The 21,777-nt window shown below is 38.2% G+C and overlaps 2 protein-coding genes and 2 long non-coding RNA genes across 11 annotated transcripts in view; 1 reads left to right on the top strand and 3 right to left on the bottom strand.

Moving 5' to 3' along the window:
- Nucleotides 1–310: 310 nt before the first annotated feature.
- LOC139082528 (uncharacterized) lies at nucleotides 311–1,692 on the bottom strand. The gene is made up of 2 exons (XR_011538621.1): nucleotides 1,552–1,692; nucleotides 311–577 (listed from the first exon to the last, which is right to left on the bottom strand). It is a non-coding gene; the product is annotated as an uncharacterized lncRNA (long non-coding RNA).
- Nucleotides 1,693–2,479: 787 nt separating this feature from the next.
- Nucleotides 2,480–9,100, bottom strand: SCPPPQ1 (secretory calcium-binding phosphoprotein proline-glutamine rich 1). Of its 2 annotated transcripts, XM_070614354.1 has the most exons (7): nucleotides 8,912–9,100; nucleotides 7,899–7,931; nucleotides 7,735–7,812; nucleotides 5,939–5,977; nucleotides 4,907–4,933; nucleotides 2,666–2,695; nucleotides 2,480–2,580 (listed from the first exon to the last, which is right to left on the bottom strand). In XM_070614354.1, exons 1-7 carry the CDS (start codon nucleotides 8,966–8,968, stop codon nucleotides 2,527–2,529), a joined length of 318 nt encoding a protein of 105 aa, XP_070470455.1. In that variant the 5' UTR covers nucleotides 8,969–9,100; the 3' UTR covers nucleotides 2,480–2,526. The 2 variants fall into 2 exon arrangements, with proteins under 2 accessions (XP_070470455.1, XP_070470454.1); XM_070614353.1 differs by lacking the exon at nucleotides 8,912–9,100 and having other exon boundaries at nucleotides 7,899–8,160.
- A 2,610-nt stretch (nucleotides 9,101–11,710) lies between these two features.
- The window catches only part of SPARCL1 (SPARC like 1), a 43,377-nt gene continuing 33,310 nt past the window's right edge, over nucleotides 11,711–21,777 (bottom strand). For all 6 annotated transcript variants that reach the window (XM_070614344.1, XM_070614345.1, XM_070614348.1 and 3 more), the window contains 5 exons: nucleotides 21,657–21,777; nucleotides 20,014–20,150; nucleotides 17,988–18,136; nucleotides 17,240–17,388; nucleotides 11,711–12,156 (listed from right to left, as the gene is read on the bottom strand). In XM_070614344.1, the coding sequence (XP_070470445.1) occupies nucleotides 12,128–12,156; nucleotides 17,240–17,388; nucleotides 17,988–18,136; nucleotides 20,014–20,150; nucleotides 21,657–21,777 (585 nt within the window). In that variant the 3' untranslated portion in view covers nucleotides 11,711–12,127. The remainder of the gene's footprint in view (nucleotides 12,157–17,239; nucleotides 17,389–17,987; nucleotides 18,137–20,013; nucleotides 20,151–21,656) is intronic.
- Nucleotides 15,568–21,777, top strand: part of LOC103543460 (uncharacterized) — a 41,153-nt gene continuing 34,943 nt past the window's right edge. Inside the window, exon 1 of one of the 2 annotated variants that reach the window (XR_011538619.1) lies at nucleotides 15,568–15,826. This is a non-coding gene — a long non-coding RNA (uncharacterized lncRNA). The remainder of the gene's footprint in view (nucleotides 15,827–21,777) is intronic. The other variant, XR_011538620.1, reaches the window with a different exon arrangement.

Below are 21,777 nucleotides of genomic sequence, written 5' to 3'. Positions count from 1 at the left end.
CTCGGTGTGATTGTAAGTTTTGCTGAAACATTAAAATGTTTGATTTCAGGATGCTGCCACGACCCCCTCTGGAAGAGTTATAAGGTTTATGTACAGTATTAGTTTTCTGAAATCCATAATGTCCTGGTCTCTGAATATGTAATAAGGGACTTGTGCTTGACAAGGATGACCTGCTCATTGGGCGAGGGGTAGGATGACCTTCTCCCAGCATGAAAGAATCTGATTCCACTTGTACTGTTTGCCAGGAAAAAATTGCTTATTCCTGGCACTGAATAGAGTTCTCTAAAATTAAAACTGCTTACAAACGCTCTTGAGAAAGTTTGAGCAATTCCCTGAAGAATGACATTTACTTACGTTTAGTAGTTTTGCTACATTTAAACTGACATTAGTAAAGATATTAGGGTATAGTGAAATTTTACTTAAAGAATGACTAAAGCACGTGGTCTCTAGATAAATTCTTTGTGGCGTTTTGGAGTTTTTGCTGGAACTTTTACAGATATGCAAAATGATAAAACTATAAACTATAGTTAGGACAGAAGTAGATAATCTTCTGATTACATTAGGTATCCAGCATCATCTATAATAGAAAAAGACCAGATTAAAATTTTAGTTTAAGACATTTCTGGAAAAATATTTGCTCCTATATCAGTAGGTGATATTACGTTCATATTTGCTTTTCTTATATTTTAGATATAAGCAATTTAGTAAAATAGTAATAATATGTACCATTTATTGAATATTTACATTATACCACTTAATCCTCACAACAATCCTGTGGGGTTAGGTGGTGGTGTTCCCATTTCACAGGTGAAAGTGATATTTAGAAAGGCTGCACCAAGGTTTATTCAGTAAGGGACAGAGCTGGGGTAAGTCCTGGTCTGCCTGGTTCCAAGCCTATTCTCTATCTGTCGTACTCCCTACGAAGGTTATGAAACTTCCTGATTTGTTCCTCTAAGTATGCATTTGGAAGACTGTATATTGCTTAAGTAGGAGTCACGTTATCCGGAGGAATGCAGTTATGGTTTCTGACTGCATCTGATCACGGCCACAGCTGATTTGGCTAGCATTTGGAAATTTGTTTGCATAATTTTGGCCCAAGGTGAATTTATTTGATGATATCTTAACCTAAAGCTAAATGGCCCAGTCAGTGTTTATCTTGCCAGCAGGTGTTCTTGAGATTTGAAAGTATTTAAAATTCAAATAGAAGCAGATACCAAACGTACATAAAACCGCAACTGTCTAGAAAGCTGAGTATTAATAGCTAAAGAGGGCACTTGAAAATTCTGAACACTTTTAGAGGCTAAAAGGCTGTACTCTCTTTTACAGTATAGGACTTTGTGGTGGTTGGTATTATTTTCTAAACTATTTGTGAAGTTTTAATAAATGAGTGATTTTAAGCTACCTCCTTTGAAGAAAGAATTTGTAATGAATTTGGTCTTATTTATACCTACTTTCATTATATTGTTAATTTAACAATCCAAGGCTGTTAAACTCAAGATAAAAATATTTAAAAATGTGTAATAGTGCTTGAAAGATAGAGATTTTACTCACCGTATATAACTTCTGACATAGTAGTGAGAGAATTATTTCTGCCAAAATAAACAATACAGATTATAGTTATTATACAAAGGTATTTGTGCCATAATTTCTTCTTTGCCTCCACTCATGTCTCCCAGATTATGGTTATTTTATTGTTATCAGGTTGGTGTTGGTATGATTATTCATGTTGGGAGGTAGAAAATAATGTGGTTCTGCTATACCTAAATGCTGATAAATTGAATCCTCAACTGTCTTTTCTGCAACACAAAGCGTAATTTCTCCTACTTGGCCCCTGATGGCCTGGTGAAAGCCCTGGAAGTGCTAAGAAACAGTAAATAAGCATTTAGGGCAAGGAAACGTCGGAAGGAAAACTGGAGTAGAATCCACTTTCTCACAGTTGGGACTGAGAAGGTTTTGACTCGTCAGCTTCTCTCAAGGTAGATTAAAATAAACACATACTGTATATAATTTTAATTAACATTAATTCAGATATTTGAAAAAGGAATATACCTTTTTGTTCTCTCTTTTTCGTATACGTTTTAAACAAAAGCAGATTTGGGTGGGAATCAAAGTAGAAGTCTCAAGGTTTGTAGCTTTTCCATCAGGAGAGCTGATGCTTTTGTTTACGAAGGAGACGTGCTGCCTTGCCTTGACACCAGGCTATTTCTAGGTTCGGGAGTTTCATAGGCTTTTCTCAGTGTTTACTGTCAATTGTCCATAAGACAAAAATAAGCTTGAGGTAAAATTCACTATTTGGAATTTCTTAACCAAATATTACATATATTTCTGTAAACAAATTTTGTCAGATACCCTGGGCATTATAAAAAGAATACCTTTTTAGACCTGCGGACATTCTGATCTAAATATCTTGGAGAAAATTGAGTTTATAACTCGTGAGCTCTAGTTTGGGTGGATCAGTCAGTTTGGATTCTCTTGGATGTTTTTATGGTTCAGAAGAATTATTCTTACCTTTCCTGAGATTAAATGTCACTTGCTTTTATCAATATAATCATAGAAATAAAGTCTTACCCCAAAGAAGCCCTAAAAATAAAAAAATTAATGAGATATTATCTTCAGTCCATCAGATTTGTAGTTTATAATAGCTTAAAAGTTAATATGGCCTTACCCCAAGTTGGTTCAGAATAGCAGTGATTAACTGTGAAAGAAGGAAAATCAAGTATCAGTGCTGTCAATGGGTTTATTTTAACTTAGTGCATATATAAGTTAAAATATTTTCTATATAAAGATCTCTGTTTTTATTGAAAAGTTAATTTCATGTTACTACTTAGTGTTTTATTTACATGATGTAAGATTTTAAAGTGGATATGCAATATTTAGACTTAAATTCCCTTAATTCACAGAAATATTTTCTTGTGACTGCCTTGTAACTATACACTATATCTAAAGGATAGAAAATTGATGAGTGGTTAAGAAACTCACTGTGTATGCTTCCATACAAGTCTTATTTTTCTTAAATTATGCAAATTCCCTGTGTGAATGATACTTGAAACAAAATGTTAGGACACCTATGAATACTTTGTTTCAAGGGTTTGCTTATACAAGTAGTTTCTCTGGGAAAATATTGCTTTGTGGCTTCCGCAGGTCCCCCTGTTTTAAGAGACTGGCAGCTTGCTCAAGGCGTTGACCACTCTTATCGAATTGCTCTATTTGTTGAGCTGTCTGTACCCGTACGTCTGCGAGAATATGTAAGCTAAACACTGTCCCGACTTGTTCTTAGGGCTTGAGGTAGCCTCTGTTCTCTTAGGATGCCTGTTCCTGCTCCCTGACTTAACTAGGATCACCCAGAGAAAAATGATCACCGTGAAGATACAGCGATTCTTTAAATTATTCTGTCAGGGTTCTTTGCAGGATGGGTTGTGGCCAACAGCACTTCTAAAAAGTTCAGAAATATAAAGTGTAAATAGGTATTAAGTGTTCAGATCTGGTAATTTGAGTGAATCACGTGTCTGAGGAGTCACTATTTTGACTGGAAGAGACCTTGGAGGTAAATGCATGCCTTTACCAACAGTTACACAGCTAATTTAGTTGTAAAGATGGCATTAGAATCTAGGCTTTCCAACCACAGGCCAGTGCTCTGTTGGCCATGTTTTGATGGAAATGTGAACTTGCTAATTTTGTAATCATCAATAATTAATTATTGAAGGTAGTTTCCTAAAACCTTTTCAGTTAGAAATATGCTAGAATCTTTATGATTTGCCATTTGGAAATGTACTATAATGTTGCTTAAACAGAGTGGATTGTGGGAAGAGCACTAGCTAGTTGAACTCAAAGGGCTTAGGTTCTTATTTAGTTGGGCTCTGAAGCTACCTGTTAACCTCAGAGTTTCTGGGACACTTAAATACTCTTCAAGATGGTTGACTTTAAATAGTCTGTAGTGAAGAATCCTGAAAAATTTTATCTCAGGCACACAAATGATATAGGCCTAAATTTCTGACATTTTTACAAAGTACTGCATGTCCCTGATTCTAAGATACCATCAAATGTAAAATGTCCCATTTAGTTAATAATAGCATATTAAAAAGGAGATCCTAGATTAAATGTCTGTATCTGTTGTGAAATATGTCTTGATTTCAGAAAATGTTTAAGTGTGAAGAAATCTTTTTTTTTTTTTTGCTGAGGAAGATTCGCCCTGAGCTAACATCCGTGGCCAGTCTTTCTCTTTGTATATGGGCTGCCACCACAGGATGGCCACTGACAGACAAGTGGTATGGGTCTATACCTGGGAACTGAACCTGGGCCAGCAAAGCAGAGCCTGCCGAACTTAACCATTAGGCCACTGGGGCTGGCCCTTAAGTGTGAAAAGTATGTTTTTAGACAGGGAAATGGAATTTTTTAGTGTTATCTTTTGTAACTACATCCAAGTATTTTTCCTGTCTTTCATAAACTAAGATTCTGAACAACATATTGTATCAATAAAGAGCCTCATTAAAAAGTTGAATTATGTATAATTCAGTAAAAAAAAGCATTGTCGAGATTTAGATTTGACCATCTTTAGTGTAGTATGTGTTTATGCTAATGCTTCATTAGTGAAGAAATAATTTTACCTCCTAAAGCAATTTATTCTGTAACTCTGAGTCTTTTGACTCTTCCCTGTCTCCTTCATTAGTGAGAGAAGAGGTTGTTTTGTTGATTTCCAGTTTGGATGAATTGACTAAATGAATGAAGAACTGTTGGCATGCATTGGGATTGTTCTTTGGCTTCGAATTTAACAGCCATGCTTTATTTTGTTTCCAAATGAATTGACTAATAAAGACAGTAATTTTCATAATGAACTGGCTCATCTTATAGGCTGTTGAATACAGTATTTTTATAGATTTTATAGATTAACAGAGCAGAATATATTTACCAATATAAGATTGTTAGGTGTCAGGACCTAGAATAAAAGGAAACAAATAATCGAGTTGTAATTCAGCATTTTATCTCTCTTCTATCTTATACTTTCATTTTAGCTGGATTAATGAAATTATGCTTTTTTGAATTCTTAGCATTTCTAAAGTTATATCCTTAGGACTCATAGTCACTAATATTTTAAGTACTCCTCCCCCCAACAGTACATCCCACCCCTTTCAAAGCTCCTACCTCTGGAAACAGCCCACATTTTCCTTTGTGGGCTCCAAATACAGCGAGGTCTTCTTGGAAAGAGCGTTAAACTTATGCTTACTAGGTTGGAAGAAAGACTGTATTTTGGAATCACTTCTTTATGAAAGAAAACTTTAATAATGTCATTTCCTGTATTATAATAGGAGTATCATTGAAAAATTTGGAATTAAAATGCTATAATATATACAACTTATTTTTTGGTTTGTGACTGAGTCAGTCTTGTCATATGTAATTATCCTGCATTCAGTAAAATCCTGTCAAAAGTAAAATTTAACTGACCTTTTATATCATGACCATAACCTTAAATCTAGTTCATAGGCTTCTAGGACAGATTCCATTTCAGTAAGAGGGCATTTTCCTCCCATTAGTGGCAGATGTAAGTATAAAATTTTAGAGGTAAAATGAACTTCCTAAATCATCCATTCTATTTTATGTTCTAGAAGAAAATACGGCTCACAGGGAGTTTAAGGTTACTCCAGAGTATTAAATGGCAGAGCTTGCATCCCCGGGTTATTTGACTTCAAATGCATTTTCTACTCATCTCCCCAATTTCCTCCACTCGATCAAGGAAAGTTCCAGGTTTTTGGTAGTTCAGTACGTAAGATTTGTACATTAAATGATTCAAATCAGACAAATATCAACTAATGGTCCCCAAAAGAGAATGATAAGCATTAATTCTTATCAAAATTCCTCTCCGATTAAATCTTAAAAATTTTCAAGTTTTTGTTTTGTATTTATTTAAATGCTTTCTTAAAGGAAACTTTTAAGTGTAATTTACCTGATTTGGATCATAAGGAAAAGGAAGAGGAATTGGAATCTACAAAAAAGAAAAAAAAGTAAATTGTGAATTAAACAAAATGTGAACATTTTGACTTTTTAAAATTTCTTCATTCATTTGCTCATCCATCCATCCATCCATTCACCCAGTATTTATTGAGCAATTATGCTTTCCCAGGGAACCCAACTTCTAGTTGGTGAAAATCAGATTCTAGTGGATTTTAAGTCATTTTTTCTTTCAAGAGGTATGCTTATTTTGCTTAATTGGTCAAACCTAAAGTCAGGGAATCTGTCTTATGTGTTGATAGTTCTTGCAAATCCATCAGTTTCTCTACAGTAGTTCGTTCTTGGGCTGATTTTTAATACTATTCTGCCATCTGGTGGAAAGAAGAGTTTCTGTTTCAAATGCTGGTGATTCTTTTTATTGCCAGCTAGATATATATAATTTAAAACATAAGATGTTAACAGAGATTCCTAATTCTAATGATAAACCAAGACTCCAGGAGTTTTCATTAATTTAACAACAAATATTGCTGAATTCAGCCAAAAAAAAATGCACCTAGCCCTGACTAGACGAAAACAATTAGCAATTAATTACAAATGCAAGTTCTTAGAAATTTAGTGGCTAAGATTCAGTTAGGACATGTGAAAACATTAAAGGCAAAGTCCATTGAGGACTAACTGTAGTGACAAATTTCCAAAAACCTGCTTAAAGTTGAGAAATAAACAGTGTGAAATTGAATAGAAGCAAAGGGAAGGTGTTTATTACATTTAGATAAAAAAGCAAAGTTATGCAAAATAGTGTTTATATTTTAAACATATTATATTTTAGTTGCTAGACAGGAAGTTAAGCTAGATGCTATTTTAAAATATGTGTGAACTTTCCAAAACATCATTGCTTAAGTATTGTCCAAATTCAGTGTGTCTCCAACCTGTGTTTGCCGCCTCATTGTACTGGTCATTCTTCCCCCAAATGGCCATGTGCCGCCCAGGTCTGTGCCCAGGCACGTGCTGTTCCCTCTGCCTGGAGTGCCTTACCCACTCCTCATCCCTCATAAACTGGTTCAGATACCATCTCCTCTGGGAATCAAGCCTTTGACACATCCTAGGTTAGCTGGCTTTGTATTTGCATCTAGAAGGACTTATCAAATTATGGGTTTTTTTCATTTATGAGTCTCTCTTCCTCATCAGATTGTGAACTTATTTCATACTTTTTGTATTTCCAGTACTCACTATAGACCCTATAAGCAACCAAATAAATGCTATCTGTCCATACCACCAAAAGTATTACATGTAGAATAAAGACAACTTTATTATGTGTTTAGCATTGTTCTGGCCTTCACTAAAAACTTTTGTAACAATCCAGATATTAGGAGAGATTGAAGAGGCTCCAACAAGAAGAATAAAGTAGTTATATTGTTTGACCGGTGAGAAAAAGTTGCACAGAGCTGGAAAAAAACTTTTCAGAGAAAAGAAAGCAGCAAGATGATTTAGAAAAAGAAAGAATGGATATTATAGAAAGAGATTAGAAGAGTAAGTTCATCACAGTCAAAGCAATTCAGTCTAAACAGCTTTTTGATGGCGAGCGTACGGACACATTGGAGGACGTCACTGAAGACTTGGGAGAGCATTTGCCAGCCCCTTGTTGCGCTCCACACAAGCTCTGCAAGAAGGGCAGCGTGAATAGCTGATGCCTCTTAAGCCTTATTTTTCAGTATCAAATTTGGAGAATTTTATAACCATCATCCAACTGGGAAATACTTGTCACAACTTGAGATTCCCCAAACCCATACTCACCAGGGGCAGCTGTCGAGGTAGGGGAAATGGGATCGGAGGAAAAAATGGTGGTCCTTGTGGTGGGTAAAAGTTAAATCTCTGTAAAAAGAAACATGTCAGTCATTTCAGGCAATTGCAAACTTTTAAAATGAACACGTCATTTGAAAATATAACTAGAAGTTTACCTGTCCACTGGAACTTCCTCCAGATTGTTCAAGCTTGTAAAACAATAACAGCAACAAGATAAAGCAAGATACGGTGAGACTTGATTCATTACAAAGGGCTTTTGTTCTAAATGAGAATAGGTACCAAGCACTACTGAGCATTAGCCCCATCAGTCGTGTAGCTTTACCTCTGAAATAAAAAGCAGTTGAGTATAGGGAAAAGATGAATCAGTTTTGTCCAGTGATTTAGAAGGCATACGTTTTGCCTTTGAACTTATTTCCAAAGTGTTTCTATTTACATCTCTTAAGATTAATTACATATTGCATGCCTCATTATCTTTGAGTCAACAGTGTTCTCAATTTAGTTCTCAGCATTTATAAGTTCAAAGTAAAGGGAGTGTGGAAGTGTAAATTTAAATTTTGTATCCCCAAACAAGTTTTGAAAGCTCCCTCACTGCTTTGACAGCTCCTTTGTTACAAAATCTGCGGGGGAGAGGGTTTCTTACCTACTTGGTGCCCTACATATTTAGAGTATACTAAGCACAGATTAGACTCATATATCTCATTTGTCCAGATGTGGGAGGCATGGCTGCAGTCAACATGAGACGGTTTGCGGTAAGGGTGTTGTAAATGAAACTCGATTGAAACTGTGGACTTCAGACCCCGTCACTTGTTCTATATTGCTAAGTTTATTTACGAGCTTCCTGTGTTCCCATTAGGACTCCTCAGTGCTTTAGATGCACTTTTATTATCTTCACACAACTCTGAGGTCATTCTTATGACTCACGTTGCAGGCAGGGAGGCCACGGGTTCATTCCTTGCTCCAGGTCACTCAGCTAGCAAATGGCCTGTGAGCCGGGGTTTGTACTGGGAACACCCTGGGGCTGAGGAACTGTGCTAAATTCCTGGGTCTACAACTTTCCTGGACTCCACTTTCCTCTTTCTGTGAAACAAAAAGAGGAAATGCTTTCTAGTCCAGAAATACGATGTTTCTAGAACGGAAATGGAGTGGACAACTGAGGAGGGGTACTCACACGGATGGGCAGCGCAGTGGCTGTGCCCAACAGGCCTGCCAGGACGAGCAATTCCATTCTGGAGGAAGAGTCTGGAATTGAAGGGTTAGGAGATCATTTATTTCTTTCTATCTAAGTCTTATCTCATTGTAAATAGACTGTTTGGTTAGAGGTGTTGAAATGATGGTCAGGCTTGCTTCTCCCTCTAGGTTCAGGTTTTGTAAGCCTAGAACAGTGCTTTAAGAAACTTTGAACGCCTTCAGACGTGCATGCTATGGCGCATAACATTGCAGGCACTTCCTACTCTTCCCTAGAACCTCACAGTTCACCCTAACCCTGTTTGGTCCCTGAAGTGATTTGAGTTTGTGATCTCTATCCAGAAATCTTCAAACTCCAGTGTCATATCATGATTCTGATTGGGGATGTATCGCCGCTGGCTCAAATAGGGTTTCTTGTGTAGCATACAAGAAATAATGTAATAAACCCACCTTGAGCTTCTACCCCCATGAGACTTACCAGGCCTTCACATGGTCTGGATGCTGTTACTGACAACTATAATTTCTCAAGAAGGAAACGATATGGAAAAACTCTTGCAAGGCATGATGGATTGGTAGAGAATAAGTATGATATGAGTAAATTCAATACAGCAAATCAGTGTGGTCTTTTCTGGCCAGCTGATTCTGAAAGCAAACCTTGTTATGCTCTTAAATCACATTTAACTCAAATTAACTTACCTTATGAGTTTCAAACAAATCACTGTACTCTGGAATTGGATTTTGGAAGAAAAATCAACTTCATCATGTTCTTATAAAGACTTGTCCCCAGCATCTGAAGCAAGTTATTTCTTTTTATATATGTCAGTCTTCAATTATTTTATGTATATTTGAAACCCAGCTCTGATTTATCTTCAAGCTATTTTACTTTGCCTGAATTTAGGCAACTTATCCCCCTTTCCTTTCTTTTTCATGTTCTTTCTTTGTATTTTTCTTTCTTCTGAATTTAAATCCTTGAATTTCTTTCTTCCTTTGATAAGTGGACCTACTAGAAATCACTAAATCACCCAAGACAAGACTATCTTACATTCTTTTCCCTAGTGCAATAAAATCAGTCCAAACCGTGCTGTGTCTTTTCAATTACCTTTGCTTCAAATGGCCCTCGGAGCGATGGATTCAAGGAACAGTGTGATCTCCTGGAATCTCTATGCCCCTCTAGTATTTAAGCCATATTACTAATGCCTTTATGGTTATGGGCAATGAGTCACAAAATTCAAAGCTGAACTGAATAATTGGTTCTAGGCTAGGAACTCCAAATTCTAAAGTATCTCAATTACACAGAGAGAGGCTTAAAGACTCATTACTCAGAAAATAACTTCAACTCCTTGGTTGGGATTAGAGAAATGTTTTATCACAAACAACCCATGATTAAAAATTGTCACCACCAAGAATATTTAAGTGCTTTTGCAACATATCATCCAGGGCCTTAACTGACACATGGGAGGCTTAACTGACAGAAACATTTAAGGTTCTAAAGTGTTCTATCAGTAAATCATATTTTTATTTCAAAATGAAAATTATTTTCAACTGAAACACTTTTAGTAAACAATTAGGTAACGTCCTTAGCATTAAAATCACGTTTCACTATTCCAAAACATTGAAAATATTTAAAACGGTAATTTAGGTCTAATTAGTGCCTCCAAATATAATTTCAGTCTTCCCAACAAATTTACAGTTAGAAACTTGGTTTCTATTAGTTAAGACCTCTCATGACATTTGTTTGCAGCTACACATAGAAACATTCTGAACTTTGGAATAATTTCTAAAATTATTTTCCTAATTGGAAAAAATTAAAAAGAATCATTACATTTCAATTAATCAAATTGAGCTTAATTTAGGCATGACATGGTATGTTGTGGTCTGGTTAAGAACAAGTGACTCATTGAGCTAAGAAAAGAGATAAATACAATTTTGCAGTTAATCAGAGAAGGTTATTATGACAAAAAAGAAACTGTTCCATAAGTCCTTCAGATAAAATTCCCAGGGGCACATTCTCTCAGTGACTGTCAGAGATAGGGCTCTTAAGAACAACAACGAATTTTTGATTATATGAGGAAATAATCAAAGACTAATTGCATTGATATTTTCCTTTTCAGATAGGAAAATATGGAAAAAACTATTTTGTTTTCTTTTAAGTATTTTAGGTAGAATGAAGTGGGTGACGCTTTCTTTTATTGCCTTGCTTCGGATCTTGGAAAGCTCTGTTATGCTGTCTTCTATATTTTTTCAATCTAGCTTTTACTGTATTGCTATTTACCAAAGAAGAGCTCAAATGAAGACATACATTTTCACTTAGAACACATTTTCTTGCATCAATTTACAGTTGCAATATTTATCTCTGACTACATTGGATGTTAAGACACTTCAGGGATCTCTTTACGCTACCTTTATTCTAAGGACTTAAAATGCCTAGAAATTTTGCAGGGCCTTCCTCCACCCCGACACTCATGTGCAGTTGCACAAAAGTTAGAATTAGCTGTATCTGGCAGTGCACGATCATCCAGATTTTATAGCAAACTTGGTAAAGTGCACTTGAATTCAATTTTTTTTCTTTTTAAACTTACATGATGACAAAGGACACTCATGAGCAACTACCGTTTAACAACTGAATATTTGTTTCCTCTAGGAAGTGTCTCCCCTGACCACGTGCACGTTTTCTTTTTTTAAGTAGTAGGGTCTATGAAGCACAATTATAATTTGATATGAAGTATGAGCCCTGAGTTAGTCTTTCACGTAGAATTGTTTAAATAAATGACTGGAAATAAACTTGAATTAGCATTTGGATTTTTATTAGGATATTAAGATATCGAAAATCATACACATTAACAACAAAAGAACATTATTTCATTTTCTTGAAGTACACGTGATATTACGGACAAAATGAATGTATTATTTTTTCAAGTTTTATAATTAGTAAGTATCTAATAAATGGATGCAGAAAGCATGAGTTAAACTCCTGTTCACAAATGTGTACAGAATTTTGCATACCTGACTTAATTTATTTCCAAAGTTAATATTAAATATCTGGCGCATATACTGTTATCAAGCAATTACTCTCATTGTCTTCTTAGACATGCAAACGTTTTGCTAAATATAAATCTACAAATATCATGGCTGCATAGATTTCAGAAGTGGTCAGAGCAGAGGAGGATGCTGGGAAGTTTGAGTTCTTTCAAATCTTAATTCAAAACAGGAGATTTTCATCTATGTCTTCTGTAAAAAAACAAAAAACAAAATGCACTTTTAGAAAGTAGCAAAATTAGTAATATAAAGAAAAAAGTGTTAGAGCTGGGGATTAGAGAAGCCATCTAATATGACAGTATGATAGGCATTTTTTTGTTTTTTTTTTTTCTGTGAGGAAGATTGGCCCTGAGCTAACATCTGTTGGTAATCTTCCTCTTTTTGTTTTTTCTCCCCAAAGCCCCAGTACGTAGTTGTATATCCTAGTTATAAGTCATTTTAGTTCTTCTATGTGGGACGCCACCATTGCTTGGCTTGATGAGCCATATTAGGTCTGTGCCCAGGATCCAAACTGGTGAACCAGGGCCACAGAAGCGGAGTGCCTGAACTTAACCACCTGGCCAGGGGGCCAGTCCCAGTATGATAGTTCTTAACCCTGGTAGGGCATCAACATCACCCAAGAAGTTTTTAAGAATATGTATTTCGGGCCTCACCCCTGGCCTCCTGAATCGGAATCCCCAGGGGTGGGCCAATGGCATGTAGACATTTAGAAAGCTCTGCAGGTATGTCTGATGTAGAGTTGAGAATCACTGATAGAAGAGGTTGAGGGGAGGCCCAGCGGAGAAGCGCCCAGTACACTAACCTATGAGGGTTGCTAAAATATGAGTAGACATAAACAGAAGTATGGTGCCAGTTTAAGTCCAGTTGCCAGTCAAGTGATTCTAAAGAACTTGTTGCCACACGTGTGGAAGAAGACAGCATCCTCCGGCGGACGTGAGACCATGCTTCACCAGCGTGGCCCACTCTCACTCAAGAATTGTTGAATAAATATTTCAAGTAGATTAGTTAGAAGCATACTAAGCTACTCCCCTGTCTGGGACACGAGGCAATTTTCCTGCCCAGTGTAAGTCTTCCTCTTGCCCCAAGAGCGGGACAGATTATGGACTTTGATATCTTTCTTTTGAGCACTGGCTTCTTTTGTAAAATGGAGATAACAGTCTCATTATTTATAAATTTACTTATATTTGCACTTGTTCTTTTTGTCTTCCTTCTGTTGTTTGAATGAGAGATGTCCCTCCCATGGACTTTAAGGCCAACCCTCCACCTGTGCTCAGGATCTCTTCTGACTTTGGGATTCTCCCTTATTTTCCTCTTTTTTTTCTTACATCCTCAACTTTTCCTTTTTTCTGGGTCCTTTCCATTAGTGTTTAAATATGCTGCATATCCAGCCTCAAGAACAGTGCCTGGCATTATGTGGACCATCAGTAAAGATTTGTTGAGTGAATGAATGAAAGAAAGAATGAATGAGTGAATGAATGAGTGCTCAAGGCTCTTTTATTCCCCCAAATGCTTCTCTCAACTCTATATCCCTCTCTAGCTCTTTCCTGCCTTCAAACATTCACTCCTTATCCTTTCTCATCTCCGGTTCTTTCTCAACTGATAGAATCTGGCTTCCATCACTACCATTCCACCAAAACTCTTACCAAGGCCACCCAGGACATCCTTATTTCTACATCCAACTGATATTCTCGGTCTGTTATCGTACTTGACGTCTCAGCAGCATTTGGCACTGTGATCGTGTCCTCGTCTTTGAAACACCTCCTTAGACATGGCACTGTCCTGTTTTCTTTCTTCCTTTCAGGAGACTTTTTATTCTCCTTAGTGAACTCCTTCTTTCTCCTCTATCCATCATCTAGATATTGTTATACCTTGGTGTTTAACCTTAGGCCCTTTCTCATGTAGCTCAACACATTTTCCTTGGGGAATTAATTTCGTTCCCTGGTGTCAATTACTTTCTGTGTGCTAGTAATCTCCAAATGCGTATTTCAATTCCCAAACTGTCTTGAAACGCAGACCCATATCTTCAACCATCAACTATACATTATCTTCCAAAGACTTCAAAATTCAACCTCTCCAAAATGGAATTTATCATCTCCCTCGAATCTACTTCTGTTCTCGTGTTTTCTGTCTCAGTGGAAGGTATCTCTGTTTATCCTGTCTGGCCTGAGCCAGGAACCCGGCCACTGTACTCACTCCTCTTTCTCTTGGTCTCTCAGCTGTCTGCTCCCTGCCTCCATATGTTCCTGTCAAACATTGTCTTATTATTTCTGCATGCTGTACATCTTGAATATGTTTATATTCTTGAATATATCTTGAATACATTTATACTTTTTAATATATCTCGACTATGTTTGTTTTTCTTTTTCCCCAATATAACTAACGGCCCTAGTTCAAATTCTCATCAACTCTTGCCTGAATTTACCATAACATCCTCTCAAACATTCTCTGGCTTCCCCACACAATAACCAAAAGAATCATTCTTAAACACGAATCCAGTGAAATCACTCCGTTGTTTAAAACAGTTCGGTGATCCTCCAGTACTCTTAGGATAATGTCTTTAACTGGCTTAGTAGGACTTGCATGATCTGACTTGTTCACCCTATTAGTCTCACTTGAAAGGTTTTTCTAAAGATTAACGTGGATATATGTCAATGTAGGATAGCACTAAATAAATAAGGCTTTTCCATCTCTTAATCGGACCCTTAGTTTACACTCAAGGAAAATGAGACTCGCTGAGGCTGAGTGGCATGCCCTAATGCACATGGCTAGTTAATGATAGAGCTGGAATATTCAAGCACGTCTAGTTCAGACCAAAGGCAGGTAGAATTCAGGACAACACTGGCTAAAATTTATCTCGTCCTTCTGTGGATCTCTCAGCTCAGAGGGAAGGAAGGATATGCTTACAAAGAGAGATACATACTTTTTTGCTTTCCCTAGCTGCGTCCCAAAGTAGTAACTTGTTTACTTGTTCTGACAGAATGGTTAATATCTGCTTCATTGGCTTACTGTGTGATAATTCTTTCCCTTCTTCAAAATAATGTAATCACGGCCAAACCACAGGGAACAAACAAGATCATTAGGAGCTTTGCGAGTCAATGAACTTTAAGCCCTTCCTGCTGCTCCCAGACAAACCCCTAGCCAAGAACCTGAGTGAGCCTACATGCTGAAGAGCTTCCAGAAGTTTCAAAAGGAGCAGTGGAGCACAACTGGTTTCCTTGAATAAATGGCCTCTGTTCAAATTTGCTTTTTGATCACTCCTTAAAATCACGTGCCGTATAAAAGGGCATTCATAAATATGTCCCGTCCCAGCCTAGTGTTCCCCTATTGATAGTGGTGGAGTGGAGGGGGTGGGGAGCCATACTTGGGTACATTTTGTTTTTTTAACATGGGAATTGGAAGAGACAGTTTTAGCCAATTTTAGGGATACATTTGAATTTATAAGTACTGTGTTTATCGTGTAGATGTTAGAAAGGAAATTGGCATTATTTGTATGAGTTTGGGTCTTAATAGCTTGTTAATTTCCTATTAATGTTAACAAGGTATAAACAGTCTGTGGTAGGCAGCCTCCAAGATGACCCAACCAACCCACATCCTGTAGTCTCCTCCCACACTGCAGCAGGGTTGGTCTGCGTGACAACAGAATATGGCAGAAGTAACAGTATGTCGCTTCCGAGATGAGGTTATAAAAGACACTGCAGCTGCAGTCTTGGGTTTTCTATCTCTAATTCTCTCTTTCTCTGATCACTCTGGAGGAAAGCAGATGCCATGTGGTAAACAGTCCTACAGAGAGGAGCACATAGTGAGGAGCTGACGCCTTCTGACAACAGCCATGTGAGCGAGCTTAGAGCAGCTCCGAAGCCAGGTAAGCTACTGCCAGTTTCCTGAGCCTTGGGAACCGTGAGACAGAAATCAAGCTTCTAAGCTTTAGGGTAATCTGTTATGGAGTAATAGACAATTAATACATGGAACTAGGCGCTTACAAAAATATATGTTATTTGCTCTTTACAGTTGAGCTTATTTCACGGAATAAAATTGTAGAGGAAAAGGACTTTTTCTGCTTACCTATTTATCAATAAATAACAATCCTCATACTCTCAGCTCTTCCTAATTTCAAGGCATTATACACTAGCATGAGGAGTATTTTTGAAGTGAAGCTCCCTTAAGTTCCCTTTTTGTGGGAAATTCTGACCTTTGGTGAACTTCCTTTTCCTCACTGCGTGGCTGCATATTCATCCTACACGTGTGTTGTGAACATATGCACAGATCTCTGTCGCAGAGATTTGATGTTCACTGTCGATTTACATTTGCAAGCAGTTTTGATTGCTCATTTTTTGAATATCTTTCAAATCTTGCTTATTGAAAACATGCTTGCTCATAAAAATCAACTCTAACTTAGGAAAAGAAAAGGAAGTAGATTAAGACGTAACCTAGTAAAACAAATGTCTAAATTTAAATTCCTCCACTTTAGGAATAAAGAAAGAACCCTCCGGGGCGGGCCCGGTAGCACAGTGGTTAAGTTCCCGCGCTCTGCTTTGGTGGCCCAGGGTTCCCTGGCACAGATCCCCAGTGTGGATCTACACACTGCTTATCAACTCATGCTGTGGCAGGCATCCCACATACTAAAAAAATACAGGACGACGGGCACAGATGTTAGCTTAGGGCTACTCTTCCTTAAAAAATAAAAAAAATAATTAAAAAAAAGAAAGAACCCTCCGATCTTTTTTTTTTTTTTTTTTTGCCACTGCAGATGCAGTATTGGGTCACTTTTGGATTACAGGAATGCTATCTGGACACAGCTTGTGATGTAAGACCCAATCTTTAGTGTGTTGGTAATGAATTCCAAGATTCTTCTTTCTCCCATTGATCGAATCAGGCTTGCTCTTCAAATATGATTTTTACAAGTTTGGCCCTATATACACAGGTTAAGTAAGGTCGTAAAATCCTTCTTTCATTAGAAGGGTAGGTTTTTGAGATCTGGCACAACTCTCTGGATTCACATTCTTGTCTTAGGCTTAGCCAACTGCCAGGGCTCAATGCAGTTATCCCCTCAATATTCATCCTCGCTGCCCTTTGAAAATACAGCATCATAAAAGAAGTGAGAAATAACCTTGCAATGACAGCACGTGCATGGACGGAGTCCTACCTGAGATGCTGCCACCTTACTGCTCTAGGTTTCAATTTGAGCACAGAGTAGGACTTCTCTATGCGGGCTGCAGGGCTTAGGGCTTGTCTGGACAAGAGGACATCCCTCTCCCTGGGATGATGATGAATTTACCTTCTTTAATTCCAAAGCAGTGGCCCCACTCCTTCAGGGTGATGTGCTTATCCTTGTTGGGGTCACACTCGTCAAAGAAGCGAGTTATGCAGTGTTCCATGGGCACCAGAGACGCTCGCAAAGGAGCAAGCTCGGAATGTGTCAAGACTCTGCAATGAAATAAATGGCAGCTTATTAACTGAGTAGTCTGTGTATGAAAGTTAACTCTTAGGAGTACCAAGGGCACTTTTCTTCCATGAGGTTGCCAAGTACATCAAGTAAATAGTACACTCATGAAAACCTGCAAATGAAATAAACTGTTTATGGGTGAACTAGATAGCTTTTGGAATGTCAATTCACAAGTTTTCCTTCTTTGCTGGGAACTGTCCTTCCTCCACCTTAGATTTATCGGGGTGCACCCCAGCAATCATGTTTGTACAACCTGGCTTTTACCCACCCACCATGCCTGATCGTTCCAGGTATGTAGTTGCAGGTACTTGATCCAAGTTGGACCAGTCAGGTTATCTTGGGAATTTAGGATAAAGAGTTGAAGGAGTCTCTTTGGGAGGCTGGACCCTAACACATAAATGTGGAAGCTGCGGTGTGGCCATATTCTGTTATTTTCAAAGCAGTTTTATGTTTAGATACCTAACCACATTTATTTGGCCTTTCAGTGTTCTAAGATGGAACTGGGAAATTATTTTGGTATAAATAACTAGACATTCTATCAGGGAGATGACCTAGTAATTGGGAGGTAAAGAGATTTTACCTGTCCATAGGATGCTGGTCAAGTTCACTAAACTGCCAGTGCACGGGATACACATACATGTGGTAGTTTTTCTTAAAGTCCCTTAAGAGAAGGTCAATGGAATGGTCCCCAGCCAAGAGTCTCTTTTCATCCAGGTAAATTTTCTTGACCTGGGATTAGGAAGGGAGAAGAATATCAGAGAATCAGACAAGTGCAATGGAATGATCACTTGCTAAACTTCACTTGAAGAGGAACAGTAACATGATAGGAAAACAAGCCCAGGCCATCATGTGAGACCAAATTAAGGGCCTTCTAACCAATACTAGAGCCATTCTTATTCCTACATAGAATAACAACTAAAATTTTTTAAAAACTCTGTGGTTTTCAGGAGAAATTTGTCTTTTTTGATCTTTTCTTTTAATCAAGTAATGTCCATTGCATTCCTTAAAACTATGAGAAGGTGCTAATGCATAGGGGTGAATTGACCTACGTAAACTTGTTGACTAGTTAGTGAAAAGTTCGGCTCTCCCCCATTGGTATAATCCATCTTAATCCTCTATATATTTCTACCCAGTGCCTGCTCAGTCTCAGTTTAGCCCTGGTGTGACACTGTTTGGCAACCCCTATTGAATTTTCTCCGTTTTGTGTCTAATGCTCTCAAGGATCTCTGTGACAATGTATTAAAGAGAGAGGATAGAAATTATTTTTGGGCAGTGTATAGAAATTCTCAGTTTTTGACGTGACCTGTTACTTCACGGAGTAACTGAAGGAATCAGAACAAAACTTCTACCCGTTCCCATGACCACATCTACCAACTTCCCTCTTTGTTACCGTGGATGAACTTCCTGTGCTCCTGATCTAAGCCCAACCCCTCGCTGGTGCTCAGGAGCCCACCCCTTCTCATCTACTCAAGAATACCCTATGGCAGCTGGGCACCTTTCCTTTACTGGGTTATTTCCAGAAGCATACAAACATGCTCTACCATCTTCCATTGGTGGATGGGACTCTTGAACTCACATTCCCCTCCAGCTACCACCTCATTTCACTTTTCTCCTTTACAGCAAAGTGTCCTGAGAATATCATCTATACTTGCTGATTCCACATTCTTCCTCTTATTCTCTTTGAACCTGTCCACTTGGGCTTTTCTCCTCCCTACTCTGCAGAAACAGCTCCTGTCAAGGTCAACTACGACTGCCACATGCCACATAAGTGACAAATTCTCAGTCCTTATCTTATGACCTGTAAACAGCATTTGACACAGTTAATCCACATCCTCCTTGTTTTATTTTGTCTTCATAGCACATTTCATCCCACCTGATATATCTTACACATGTATTTGCATATATGTTCATATTTGCATACATGCATATATAAAAATATGTACACATCTACATATATATCGACATATATCTACATATCTCTCTCTATATATACACTTATTTGTTCATAGTATGTCTCCTTGCCTAGAATGTAAGCCCATGAAGGCAGAGATTTTGGTTTGGTTCATTGCTGTGTCTCCAGCATGTAAATCAATTCCAGGCACCCAGGATACACTCAATAACTATCTGATGAATGAATTGTCCCTGGGAACTTCCAGAATCGGTATTCTGCACCTTTTAATCTTAATACATTACTGACATTCTGAGTAATGGATTTCCCGTATATCATAAATCCATATCTGGCCTATGAGGGCAAAAAAGATGTTTAGATTTAAATGATATCTCTGGGCCTAAATATACAAATGCTGAGTATGGCTCACTTTGCTCAGCCAGAGCTTGCTCTCGGTACGAGTTAAACAGTACTGCTCAAGCCACTGTCCTTCACGTAGGAATGGGGTGGTTTGGCTGTATCCCAAACCTACCTTGTGGCACGAACAGTGGCCACGACTATTCTGTTAATCCATATGTGCTAACTAGGTATAGGGAGGCAAAGTGGGCTTTTGCCAACATGCAGGCAGAGGTAGCCACCCTTTGTGCCCCCCACAAACACCTTTTTGCCTCAGGCCCTGCAGACAGACACGTACATAGCTGACCAGTGGATAACTTACTTTATTTCTCTGCTTCTCATTTAGATATCCAGCATGCTCAGGGTTAGGCTCATAAAGCTGCATGAGGATATTCTTGAGCCAGTCCCTCATCCTTAGAGGAAATTGAATTACTTCGAAGTCCGTACAAGCAGGAATAGCTGTTGCAAGTAGAAAATAAATCGATTTTAATCTTTGGATCTTAACTCCTGTCCTACGACAAGTCCTCATAACAGGAAGCTTAACCACTTCCGGTGACTGCCAGCTTCCTCACTGCCCCACCATCCCAGCAGTGGTCGTTAACCCTGGCAACACAACAGAATTGTCCGGCATGTTTCAAAACATACTACATGCCACCTTCCATTCAAAAAAATTCTGACTGGATTGGTCTAGGGTGGAGCCTGGGCATCAGGATTAAAAGTCCCAAAAGTAATTTGGGTGTGCAGTCAGGGCCGAGAACCACTGCTCTGGAGTCAGAGAGTTGCAATTTAGAAGCAGAGGACACAAGACCTATTTATTAGGGGAAAAGAGGAAAAAGGTAGATGTTAGCTTATACTGTGGTAACAAATAATGTTCACTCTCAGTGGGTTAAAGGCACAAAAGTCTATTTCTTTTTTTTCAGTTTTATTGAGATAATAATTGACATACAACACTGTGTAAGTTTAAGGTGTGCAGCATAATGACTTGACACACACATATTGTGAAATGATTACCACAATCAGTTTAGTTAACATCTATCACCTCATATAGTTACAAGAAAATTGTTTTTTCCTTGTGATGAGAACTCTTGGGATCTACTCCCTAAGCAACTTTCTGATATACTATACAGCAGTGTTAATTCTAGTCCTCAGGTTGTACATTGCATCCTAAGTTTATGTCTTGATTCTGCTACAAGTCAAATACAAGTTGGAAGGAGAGCTCTCTGGGGCTTGAGATGATGGAGACTCCGAATGATGGAGACTCCGCCATCTCAACACAAGGTGAAGGGAGCATGAAGAACCACACACCAGCTCTTAAATGCTTCTGCCTGGAACTCACATGGATGATTTTTGCTTGCATTTCATTGGACAAAGTAACTCACAGGGATACATCTAACATCAAGGGAGCTGAGAAGTTGAATCCTCTCACTTGTTCGGGAGGAGAGGAGAACCAGAAATATGAGTGAGCACTGCTACGTGGTGCACGTTAAAAAACCACTTAGGGACGAGACGATCCAAACACAATGGAGAGGATCCTGGGGAAGGAAGACAATTTTAAAAAAACTTCTGGAAGAATATATTGTCATAAAACTGCTTGGCAGAGGCTTAACTGAACTTGGGAAGAGGACAAATAATTTAGCAAAATTCCAATGATTCATCTCAATTATTGAGTGGATAACATTATCATAGTGGTTCTGAACCCTGGCTGCACACTAGAATTGTCTAGGTTACTATAAAAACAAGTGAAACAATACCATGGTTCCAATCCAGTCTAATTAAGTCAGAATCTCGTATAATTAAAGCCTGGGCATTCTTATTTTCTTTGTCTCCCCAGTCGATTTTAATGTGCAGCCTGGGTTCAGAACTACATTAGCTTTTTCCTGTTTGCATATATGAGTAAGTAAATATATTCTTCAGATATGCACAGATTCACCCAAAACCCTCTCAGCGACAGTGCTGGAATCTTACATTTGCAGGCACCGAAATAATCCAGCTGCAGTTGGTGGCCCTTTTTGGTCCCCTCCAGTCTGCACTTAGTAGCAAACAGATGACAGGAGCTGGCGTAGGTGTGATTATCAGTGCCGCAAAC

The sequence above is a fragment of the Equus przewalskii genome, chromosome 3 (assembly GCF_037783145.1).
Source record: "Equus przewalskii isolate Varuska chromosome 3, EquPr2, whole genome shotgun sequence".
NCBI classification, from domain to species: Eukaryota; Metazoa; Chordata; class Mammalia; order Perissodactyla; family Equidae; genus Equus; species Equus przewalskii.
The sequence above is the reverse complement of the archived record's forward strand: the minus strand, read 5'-3'. Positions and strand labels throughout refer to the sequence as shown.